Source organism: Rutidosis leptorrhynchoides, chromosome 2 (genome assembly GCF_046630445.1).
Source record: "Rutidosis leptorrhynchoides isolate AG116_Rl617_1_P2 chromosome 2, CSIRO_AGI_Rlap_v1, whole genome shotgun sequence".
In the NCBI taxonomy this organism is placed as follows: Eukaryota; Viridiplantae; Streptophyta; class Magnoliopsida; order Asterales; family Asteraceae; genus Rutidosis; species Rutidosis leptorrhynchoides.
The window spans coordinates 80,526,696-80,539,647 of NC_092334.1; the positions used below are offsets into that span (position 1 = coordinate 80,526,696).

The 12,952-nt window shown below is 31.8% G+C and overlaps 1 protein-coding gene across 1 annotated transcript; it reads left to right on the forward strand.

The window, feature by feature from the left end:
- The first annotated feature begins 253 nt into the window (after nt 1–253).
- On the forward strand, nt 254–2,655 carry LOC139888015 (uncharacterized). Its single transcript, XM_071871051.1, has 3 exons — nt 254–374; nt 456–726; nt 2,565–2,655. The coding sequence occupies exons 1-3, from the start codon at nt 254–256 to the stop codon at nt 2,653–2,655; spliced, it is 483 nt and encodes a 160-aa protein (XP_071727152.1).
- The last annotated feature ends 10,297 nt before the right edge of the window (nt 2,656–12,952 follow it).

Sequence of the window (12,952 nt, forward strand, 5' to 3'; positions counted from 1 at the left end):
GAAATAATAGACCGATAAGTCTCATTGGGAGTTATTATAAAATTTTATCTAAGATTCTTGCTAATAGATTTCGTGTGGTGATTGACAAAGCGTGTTCATTCATGGAAGGTCGATTCTTGATAGTATTTTAATTGCAAACGAACTTGTAAGTGATGTCAAAAAGGAAAAGTCGAAATGTTTCAAATTCAAAGTCGATTTCGAAAAGGCGTTCAATAGTGTTCGTTGGAATTTTCTTCTTGACATATTGAGGAAAATGGGATTCGGCTCTGAATGGGTGAAATGGGTTGAGGCTTGTTTTCGATCCGCTTCTATCTCGGTCCTCGTTAATGGTTCTCCGACCAAGGAGTTTAGTCTTCAAAGAGGGATTCGTCAAGGTGATCCACTTTCACTTTTACCTCTTCATTATTGCTAGTGAAGGATTGAACATTTTAGCTAACATTGTGGTTTGAAATAAGATCTTAAGGGGGTGGAGATTGGTCAGGATAAGATCAATATTCCGCATCTCCAATTCGCGAACGACATGATCTTTTTTGGTAATTGGAACAAAAGGAATGCTAGTAATGTGCACAAAACCCTTGTGTGTTACGAAAAGGTGTCGGGGCTCAAAATTAATATGAATAAGATCCACTTGAATGGAATTGGTGTGGCCCGGGTGGAAATTGATAATATGGCAAATAGGTTGGCTTGCGGGATCTCTTCCCTTCAACTACTTAGGGATGCCAATCGGTGAAAAAAATTCACAAAAACGATGCATGGAAACCCATTATCGAAAAGCTTGGTAAGCGTTTATTGGATTGGAAAGCTCGAATGATGTCTTTTGGTAGTCGTTTAACACTTATAAAGGCAGTGCTTAATAGTCTCCCTCTATACTTCTTCTCGTTGTTTCATGCTCCTTCATGCATCATCAACCTTCTCGAGAGTATGCGTCGTAAGTTTTTTTTTTGGGTGGGTCGGGAGACGATTCAAAACTTTCTTGGGTTAAATGGGATACTATTCTATTACCTTATAAAGAGGGAGGGTTGAACATTGGTACACTTAAAAAAAAAAATTAGGCTTTATTGGGGAAGTGGTGGCGGCGTTTTCATACCGAAAGTGAATCACTTTAGGTCAAAATCATTAAAAGTATTTACGGGAGGGACGGGGGGTTTGGTTCTAATCGTGAAAGTGTAATTGTGAAACAGAGTACAGTTTGGAATGGCATCATAAAAGTTAGAGCTGATCTAAACAAGGTTGGCATTAACTTGGAGAGTTTATTCGAAAGGCAAATTGGTGACAGTCGCGACATCCTTTTTTGGTTCGATCAGTGGGCAAGCAATACCCCTTTGTAAGAAATATTGTGATGACCCGGGAATTTCCGACAAAATTTAAACTTAATCTTAATGTGGTTTCGACACAATAAGCAAAGTCTGTAACGTTGAGTCTCAAAAACTTTGAACTACATTTATATATTCAATTTGACCTTCGTCTGTTTTCGACGATTCACGAACAATTAATTGTAAATAGATATGTGTATATATATAAATAAATATATTTATATAATAATTTGAAATGTTATTAAATAATTGTATGAATTTGTTATTATAAATAAGTATGTAAAATAATATAATAATGAAATTTTTATTTTTTTTATATATATATATAATATAGTTATCATTATTTTTAATATAAATTATTTTTTTATCTTATTATCATTTTCTAAAATTACTTTTATTATTAATTTTAATATTGTTATCATTATTATTAATTTAATTATTCATAATGTAATTATAATTGTTAATTATTAATATATTGTTATTATTATTTGGATTATTTTAATATAATTAAGATTTGATAATAATCATAAAAGAATTGCGTATGATTTTGGAATCGAATCAGTTGTCCATCCCAATCAAACTGTTTAGAATTTTGTTTGAGTCTCCTAATTTGTTAGCTATCAAAATCAATCGTACCATATTAGTGGAAATCACAATCTGATATTTTATTTGATGTACTGAGCAAATATTTTCTGTCTACCCACTTTAAGCTAGAAAACAAATGAATTACACACTTATATGAATTAAGTAATTCATGCATACATCGTGTATTTTCTTTTCCTCTTTTAACAATCACCATCGTCATCTTAAAATCCTCATTTCAACTCACGATATCTGTTATAAACCGAATAACACCATGAACCGATATCTACTTCTATTACCTTGCTGTTTTGGATCGAGCAACATAGATCATAGAAAACGTTTTCTGTTATAGTCGACTAACAAAACCCATTTCCATCCAATCACCATCACACTATTGCACCACTTTATCATCACTCTTGTTTCTCTACAACTATATTGAGAACCACCAACTTAACAAACGAAATCATTCATCATAATAATCGCCACCATCTTCCAAGACTATCCTATCATATTTTTTCCTGTAGTTAATCCCTCAAACCATCACCCATCTATTTGTAATCGATAACCACAACACCAACTATAACTCGTCAAAATTGTTGCTGCAGCTTTCCTTCTTCTTCGTATGATGTCTCTGCTACTACCATCTTCTGTGTATGTTTACTATTACAGTAGCAAACATGACGATGAGCAAGAAGGGGTCGATGAAGATGTAATACCTGATGATGATGAAGATGATAACGAAATCACCACCATTGACTAAGCTATAATCACAACACCACAAAACTATCACAACCGAATCCATCAACCACCATTAAAACCGTCCATCATCTTCTTGAATATCACCACAACCTTCGACTACAACAACCCTTTCTCTCTCTTCTCTCTCTCACCTTCTTAACTATAAACCACCCTATTGAACAACTATCACTTACTTCTGCTACATCTACTTGTTTCTTCTTCACGTGAACCCAGCTCATATCACAACCTGCAATATATTTTTTTTTTGTTTTAAACCGCTGAAAACAACAGCGTATACTGCTGTTAACTTGCTTCTCTTCTTTCTGTTTTATGAACGAGTGGGGAGGGATACTTTAATGATGAAGAAAGTTAAATCATGATGTTGCCTAACTTTCCTTTTTCTATTCGGCTAATAAGGAGAAGAAGTTAAAAGCACCGATATATTTTTTTTGTGGACTAGGGGATCCAAAGTACACTCAATTATATTATATAGATGGGTCACCAAATGATTTTTTTTTATATATCGAATCAAATGATAACGACGGTCAGATTAAATAAAGGATGATGGCTAGACGATGGGAGATAGAGTACCAGCGTAATTTTTTCTTTTCACTACCGCTCACATTACCAAACCAAAACCACAAATCATTTTTTGGCCGTAAACTTGGATTTGATTTTTGGGGCCGTATACTTCGTGGGGTCATTGTACTAAGATCTAATTTATATTGGGCCGAGAACTTATTTTAAGTGTTGGGCCGATGGCTGTCTTTTGCAAGTGGGCCGAAAAATTGAGTGATTGGAGAAAAAGCCAGCTGAACGGGTTAAATATTTTCGGTTTACATATTAAATCAGGAAAAACCGACATAGAAGAATGGTTAAGGGTGTAGTTGGATGAGCGAGAGGTCTTGGGTTCGAGCCCCGTTGTGGGCAGTTTGATATTCTTTTTTTTGTGGAGCTTATCTTTGTGAGGTAGTTTCTTAATACTTATTATTATTATTAATACCCTTAGTATTAGTATTTTTTGTTTGTTAATATTATGATTATAATTATTGTTATGATTAATATTATTATTATTAAGATTTTAGTTATTATTACTATTATTAGGAGTATTATCATTATTAGGGTTATAATTATTAATATTATTATTTTTCACTTAGTATTATTACTATGATTATAACCACAAGTTTGAATATTATTATTATCACTATTATCAATATTGTAGAGATTATTATTATTAATATTAGTATCATTTTATTAGAAATGTTATCACTAGTGACACAAGCATTATTATAAATATTATCACTATTATCATTTTTATTAAAAAATATTATTATTCTGCTATCATTAAAATTATCAATATTATTATTATCAGTATTATCTATATCAACATCTTAAAATAGTTATGATTATTAAAATAAAAGTTTTAATAACGTACTTAAAGTTATGAGTATGAAAACGCAGATTTTATATATATAAATGTACTTAATACACATAACTTAACTATATTAACAATTAATAATGAAATTTATAAATTATTAAATATATAAATTATATCACTAATAATAATATATACATTTATTCGATTCCGATTATATGTGTTAATGAATATACAAATGATATAGGTTCGTGAATCCGAGGCCAACCCTATACTTGTTCAATGTCGTTATATGTATTTTTACTACAAAATACAGTAGGTGAGTTTCATTTACCCTTTATATTTTTGGGCTGAGAATACATGCGCAATTTTTATAAATGTTTTTACGAAATAGACACAAGTACTCAAAACTACATTATATGGTTGAATGATCGAAATCGAATATGCTCCTATTTATTAAGTCTGGTAATCTAAGAATTAGGGAACAGACACCCTAATTGACGCGAACTCTAAAGATAGATCTATCGGGCCCAACAAGCCCCATCCAAAGTACCGGATGCTTTAGTACTTCGAAATTTATATCATGTCCGAAGGAGGATCCCGGAATGATGGGGATATTCTTATATGCATATTGTGAATGTCGGTTACCAGGTGTTCAATCCATATGAATGATTATTTTTTGTCTCTATGCATGGGACGTATATTTATGAGAACTGAAAATGAAATCTTGCGGTCTATTAAAATTATGAAATGATTATTTATGTTAAACTAATGAACTCACCAACCTTTTGGTTGACACTTGAAAGCATGTTTATTCTCAGGTATGAAAGAAATCTTCCGCTGTGCGTTTGCTCACCTTAGAGATATTACTTGGAGTCATTCATGACATATTTCAAAAGATGTTGCATTCGAGTCGTTGAGTTCATCAAGATTATTATTAAGTCAATTATAGTTAGATATATTATGAAATGGTATGCATGCCGTCAACTTTCAATGTAATGAAAGATTGTCTTTTCAAAAACGAATGCAATGTTTGTAAAATGTATCATATAGAGGTCAAGTACCTCGCGATGTAATCAACTGTTGTGAAACATTTATAATCGATATGGACTTCGTCCGGATGGATTAGGACGGGTCTCTACAGTTGGTATCAGAGCGGTGGTCTTAGCGAACCAGGTCTTGCATTAGTGTGTATAACTGATAGTTGTTAAGATGCATTAGTGAGTCTGGACTTCGACCGTGTCTGCATGTCAAAAGTTTTGCTTATCATTTCGTGTCGAAAATTGCCTGCTTATCATTCTTAGGGAACCACTTGCTTATCACTCTTAGTCTAGACACGTCTTACTGCCTCTATTGCATAGACAGTGTATAGATAAATTCATATCTTAGCGTATCTGTTATTGTTACCTTTGCCTGACAGCTTCCGTAGATTCCTCCGTAACTTATGAGATCTTTGTATTATAAATGCATATGTAAATTATGTATTGCAGGATACTAATCTACATCCTATAATCTATTTCTTACTGAAAATCCTTCATCTGATCGTACGAGATGAATCCTGCAACCAGTTCGAGTCCCTCAGATTCTGATAGCTATTCCGATAGTTATTCCGACAGCTATTCTGACATAGATGTTCACCTAAGCTCTGAAGACAGCGTCATCGGCATGAATCAACCAATCAGCCATTATCAATTCATCTGATGGGTTCGTAATTGACTTAATTAATGGAAACACGCAGAAGGCAATCCCTTCCATCAACCGAATTCACCTCTTGACAATGAACCTGAAGCGTTTATCGGCGAACCTGTTTGAGACACCATTTTCAGTCTCATTTCCAGGGTAACTCGACAAGATTATATTCTATCCAAAATTCTGAACCCTATTCATCCGCTCGTTCCGACCGACAATCATCCTGGAGTAATAAGTTAACGAACTTCGCGCTCGAATAATCAATTCGGAGAATATGGTGCAAAATGTACCAGCTTCAGCAACATCACCAGCACCAACAGTACCATCAATAACAGCACCAGTACCATCAACAATCCATGTTTCAATATCATCATCTGTACTTTAAGTATGATCTTCGTTCTACGTATCGTTCTACCTCATTTATCTTCGTTCGACATGGCGAATATGTAATCTCTAAAGTTTTAAAGATTATTTATTCTAGTTCCAACCGAAAAGCAAATGAGTTTAATATTATATTAACTCATTAAATTCATGATTACATCTGAAGAAAATATATATATATTTTCATAAAGATTGTAATTAAAAATTCTTTCGTACAAACTGTTAATGGTGAAAATATTTTAACGGGTAGGTAATACCCGAGGAATATTTAGATTTCACATTAATAAGTTACACTGTACATTCTTTGAATCTAATTCAACGGTCATTTATTATCCTACTTACATCCACCGATATACGTATCTGTTCACCGCAGAATAACCTTTTTCATTCAATTTTGTAATTGGATTTTGACCTATCAGAATCCGACAAGTGGCATAATGAAGAAAATATTTTACAAAATAAAATTTGTTAGAAACAAATAAATTAATTATGAGAAGAATTTTGTTAAGAATCCACGCTAACTGTTCCTAGCTAACTGGTTACATTTTATTTTTCGCAATTTAATTATCGCAATTTACATTCGCGCAATTTACATTCTCGCAATTTTATTTATCGTCATTTAATTTCTGTTATTTATTTCATGCACTTTAAATATCGGGACACGTATACAAGGTTTTGACATATCATATCGACACATCTATATATATTATTTGGAATAACCATAGACACTCTATATGCAGTAATGTTGGAGTTAGCTATACAGGGTTGAGGTTGATTCTACAATAATATATATAGTTTGAGTTGTGATCGAGTCTGAGACATGTACGCGGGTCAAAATATGTATTAATTAATTCGTATTTTATATATTAAACTATATATGAATTATTGGATTGTTACTGTGGACTATCGACTGTGGACTAATAACATTGGACAATTAAAATGAATTAAAATATGGATTATAACATATCAAACTAAACAATTCTTCAAGTTGCCACTTGATTTCATCTTAAACCTCATTTGTATCTTGACGATTACAAACTGCGTTAAAACCTTTCATGATTCTTGAAAACACCTCAATCGATAGGATGAATCTACGGAAGGAAAGATTTATGCATATAGTTATGCACCTGAGAAACTCTCGGCAACTGAGTAAAAGTTTAACACATAGCCGCGTCAGATCCTTTGGCATTTAGTAGCAAAAAAAAAAAAATAATAACTTTGCGATCCCTTTTCAAAGTAGCCAATTTTGTCACAGCTCCAGCAAGTCAACTTCGACTTTTCATTCGAAGTAGTCTTACTATAATCCTGATATATATACAATTACCCTTTTGATACCGGATAATTCTTTTATATTCCCCCATATTACCAGCAGATGTACAAGCAACCTCGTTGCTTCCTGGCTTAAATATCTCTGACAAATCATTATATTTATTCATTGAAAACGTATCATATACTCATCCGCATCTTGTAACGAGAACTGCCATACCAATTACCGGGAATCAGCAATCAGTACTTTAAAAAAAAAAAAAACTCACAGCATATCTACATCAACAGTTATATGTATGACATTTATCTCTTAGAATTATGATCTCTCATTCTGAAAATTCTGAAAAGCAATCAGTCACAAATCAATACTCTGAATGTTGAAAAAGTTGAATGAAACAACAGAAACCATAGAAAACCGTAAACGACCTTAATCATCGAAAGTTTGATGATAAAGAATAGTATGTTGGAAAAGCTCAGAAAAGTTGGAACTGGAAAATGGATTGAGCTAACCACGAAGGAGACCAAGGACAAATACAAGGACCATACTATATATTCAAAGAATCCAGGTAATTCTGGATCCGATGAAACCTTCAACGAATATCTTGCTCCGTACTCATGTTAAAATCTTGCGGAAAATCTTTCTTCATCAACCATCGAACTTAGAAATTCCAAAATGTCATCATAAATATCTTCGATATTTCTGAGGATATTTTCATAAATATTCTCGTCCGAAATTATATACCTCTTTGTGCTTCCTGTGTAACATCATATTGGAAACGTTCAATAGAAAATTTAGTACCGAAAAGCGGATCATGCGAAACTATGAAGGAAGCCGTGGACAAATCACAAGGAATAAGTTTGACTTCAAAGAATCCAAATGATTCTGTTTCTGATGAAATCTTTAGCGAATACCCTGCTTCCGAATCTAAACCCTTACGGATAAATCTCCTTCATCATCCATCGATATTAGAAATTCCAAGATATCATCGTATATCCATTTATAAATATCCTCCATATTTCTGAAGATATCTTCATAACTATTCTTATCTGAAATCATTTATCTTTTTGTGCTATCAGTGTTACATCATATAGAAACTGTTAGTTTCTATATTCTGTAAACTTTCGAACTTCAAATATGAATGTTTTTGAAGTAATGTTGGGAACTGATGCATGAGTTAGTATAATATAATGACACTTGATCAACGTGATTATATTACAGTAAGTCATGCTGAGTTTCTAAATGGAACATGATGATTCACAGATTATAACGTCATCATGTGCCATGTTACATAACTTTTTCATTCAAATTAATGTCTGAACATATCAAGAAAATACATTCTTGATAGTTCTATTCTCAGTGATTCTGGTAATTCGACAAATCAAATCGTGCTATTACGTTCGTTCTTGATTAGAACACTAAGTTCATTCAAAACTCCATACTTACGAATTCTGGACCGTTGCTCGCTTTACTGGAGGTCGAAAAGAGAAGAAAAAGGCAAAGAGCTCCGAAACATAAGGGAAGATATAAAACCCGACAACAACACAGAAATTACAAATCGTGGATATTAATACGAATAACAATATAAAGACACGGTAGAATTAAGAATAGTATCACCCCAAGGTAATAGTAAAAGTAAACAGATTCCTCCGGTGGTAGATGAAAGAGGAGAATGATCGATATGAAAGTCAGGAATATATCCAGGATTAAAACTGAATGAAGCATATTGACTGCTGATTTGGAAGTATGAATTAAAGTATGGAAAATAAGAGTGCTAGCAAATAATGGAACGAAAGAGCTTAATTTATAGTGGAAATATCAGACAGAGTAATCAAGACAGATCACCGTATTTAATTAGAGAGATCTTAATTTCCTTACTCACCGAAGAATCAAATCTTTTAGATTTCGAAGATTTTCTTTAAATCCCTTGAATTCCAAAATTCAACCCTGACTCTGTTAAAAGTTAAGATGAATCTTTACTTTCCTATTTCACTCTTTGGTGATAGCTTCATTCGTACTCTTCGAATAATCGAATTATTTTTTATCACTCAATGAAGATAAAACTCTATTTATCAGCTCATATTCATCATGAAAACATTTTTATTGTTAGCCATGACCACCTTACTCAAATTTCGGGACGAAATTTCTTTAACGGGTAGGTACTGTGATGACCCGGGAATTTCCGACAAAATTTAAACTTAATCTTAATGTGGTTTCGACACAATAAGCAAAGTCTGTAACGTTGAGTTTCAAAAACTTTGAACTACATTTATATATTCAATTTGACCTTCGTCTGTTTTCGACGATTCACGAACAATTAATTGTAAATAGATATGTGTATATATATAAATAAATATATTTATATAATAATTTGAAATGTTATTAAATAATTGTATGAATTTGTTATTATAAATAAGTATGTAAAATAATATAATAATGAAATTTTTATTTTTTTTATATATATATATAATATAGTTATCATTATTTTTAATATAAATTATTTTTTTATCTTATTATCATTTTCTAAAATTACTTTTATTATTAATTTTAATATTGTTATCATTATTATTAATTTAATTATTCATAATGTAATTATAATTGTTAATTATTAATATATTTTTATTATTATTTGGATTATTTTAATATAATTAAGATTTGATAATAATCATAAAAGAATTGCGTATGATTTTGGAATCGAATCAGTTGTCCATCCCAATCAAACTGTTTAGAATTTTGTTTGAGTCTCCTAATTTGTTAGCTATCAAAATCAATCGTACCATATTAGTGGAAATCACAATCTGATATTTTATTTGATGTACTGAGCAAATATTTTCTGTCTACCCACTTTAAGCTAGAAAACAAATGAATTACACACTTATATGAATTAAGTAATTCATGCATACATCGTGTATTTTCTTTTCCTCTTTTAACAATCACCATCGTCATCTTAAAATCCTCATTTCAACTCACGATATCTGTTATAAACCGAATAACACCATGAACCGATATCTACTTCTATTACCTTGCTGTTTTGGATCGAGCAACATAGATCATAGAAAACGTTTTCTGTTATAGTCGACTAACAAAACCCATTTCCATCCAATCACCATCACACTATTGCACCACTTTATCATCACTCTTGTTTCTCTACAACTATATTGAGAACCACCAACTTAACAACCGAAATCATTCATCATAATAATCGCCACCATCTTCCAAGACTATCCTATCATATTTTTTCCTGTAGTTAATCCCTCAAACCATCACCCATCTATTTGTAATCGATAACCACAACACCAACTATAACTCGTCGAAATTGTTGCTGCAGCTTTCCTTCTTCTTCGTATGATGTCTCTGCTACTACCATCTTCTGTGTATGTTTACTATTACAGTAGCAAACATGACGATGAGCAAGAAGGGGTCGATGAAGATGTAATACCTGATGATGATGAAGATGATAACGAAATCACCACCATTGACTAAGCTATAATCACAACACCACAAAACTATCACAACCGAATCCATCAACCACCATTAAAACCGTCCATCATCTTCTTGAATATCACCACAACCTTCGACTACAACAACCCTTTCTCTCTCTTCTCTCTCTCACCTTCTTAACTATAAACCACCCTATTGAACAACTATCACTTACTTCTGCTACATCTACTTGTTTCTTCTTCACGTGAACCCAGCTCATATCACAACCTGCAATATATATTTTTTTTTGTTTTAAACCGCTGAAAACAACAGCGTATACTGCTGTTAACTTGCTTCTCTTCTTTCTGTTTTATGAACGAGTGGGGAGGGATACTTTAATGATGAAGAAAGTTAAATCATGATGTTGCCTAACTTTCCTTTTTTCTATTTGGCTAATAAGGAGAAGAAGTTAAAAGCATCGATATATTTTTTTTGTGGACTAGGGATCCAAAGTACACTCAATTATATTATATAGATGGGTCACCAAATGATTTTTTTTTTATATATCGAATGATTGGTGGTCAAATGATAACGACGGTCAGATTAAATAAAGGATGATGGCTAGACGATGGGAGATAGAGTACCAGCGTAATTTTTTCTTTTCACTACCGCTCACATTACCAAACCAAAACCACAAATCATTTTTTGGCCGTAAACTTGGATTTGATTTTTGGGGCCGTATACTTCGTGGGGTCATTGTACTAAGATCTAATTTATATTGGGCCGAGAACTTATTTTAAGTGTTGGGCCGATGGCTGTCTTTTGCAAGTGGGCCGAAAAATTGAGTGATTGGAGAAAAAGCCAGCTGAACGGGTTAAATATTTTCAGTTTACATATTAAATCAGGAAAAACCGACATAGAAGAATGGTTAAGGGTGTAGTTGGATGAGCGAGAGGTCTTGGGTTCGAGCCCCGTTGTGGGCAGTTTGATATTCTTTTTTTTGTAGAGCTTATCTTTGTGAGGTAGTTTCTTAATACACTTATTATTATTATTAATACCCTTAGTATTAGTATTTTTTTTTTTGTTAATATTATGATTATAATTATTGTTATGATTAATATTATTATTATTAAGATTTTAGCTATTATTACTATTATTAGGAGTATTATCATTATTAGGGTTATAATTATTAATATTATTATTTATCACTTAGTATTATTACTATGATTATAACCACAAGTTTGAATATTATTATTATTACTATTATCAATATTGTAGAGATTATTATTATTAATATTAGTATCATTTTATTAGAAATGTTATCACTAGTGACACAAGCATTATTATAAATATTATCACTATTATCATTTTTATTAAAAAATATTATTATTCTGCTATCATTAAAATTATCAATATTATTATTATCAGTATTATCTATATCAACATCTTAAAATAGTTATGATTATTAAAATAAAAGTTTTAATAACGTACTTAAAGTTATGAGTATGAAAATGCAGATTTTATATATATAAATGTACTTGATACACATAACTTAACTATATTAACAATTAATAATGAAATTTATAAATTATTAAATATATAAATTATATCACTAATAATAATATATACATTTATTCGATTCCGATTATATGTGTTAATGAATATACAAATGATATAGGTTCGTGAATCCGAGGCCAACCCTATACTTGTTCAATGTCGTTATATGTATTTTTACTACAAAATACAGTAGGTGAGTTTCATTTACCTTTTTTTACCCTTTATATTTTTGGGCTGAGAATACATGCGCAATTTTTATAAATGTTTTTACGAAATAGACACAAGTACTCAAAACTACATTATATGGTTGAATGATCGAAATCGAATATGCTCCTATTTATTAAGTCTGGTAATCTAAGAATTAGGGAACAGACACCCTAATTGACGCGAACTCTAAAGATAGATCTATCGGGCCCAACAAGTCCCATCCAAAGTACCGGATGCTTTAGTACTTCGAAATTTATATCATGTCCGAAGGAGGATCCCGGAATGATGGGGATATTCTTATATGCATATTGTGAATGTCGGTTACCAGGTGTTCAATCCATATGAGTGATTATTTTTTGTCTCTATGCATGGGACGTATATTTATGAGAACTGAAAATGAAATCTTGCGGTCTATTAAAATTATGA

What these genes read in the sequence shown, in the direction of transcription:
- LOC139888015 (XM_071871051.1), top strand. Translation starts at nt 254, where the DNA reads ATGGGATTCGGCTCTGAATGGGTGAAATGGGTTGAGGCTTGTTTTCGA. An exon ending in TCAAAGAGGGATTCGTCAAG is followed by an intron (nt 375 to 455) that starts GTGATCCACTTT and finishes GTTTGAAATAAG; the next exon opens with ATCTTAAGGGGGTGGAGATT. An exon ending in CTACTTAGGGATGCCAATCG is followed by an intron (nt 727 to 2,564) that starts GTGAAAAAAATT and finishes TTACTATTACAG; the next exon opens with TAGCAAACATGACGATGAGC.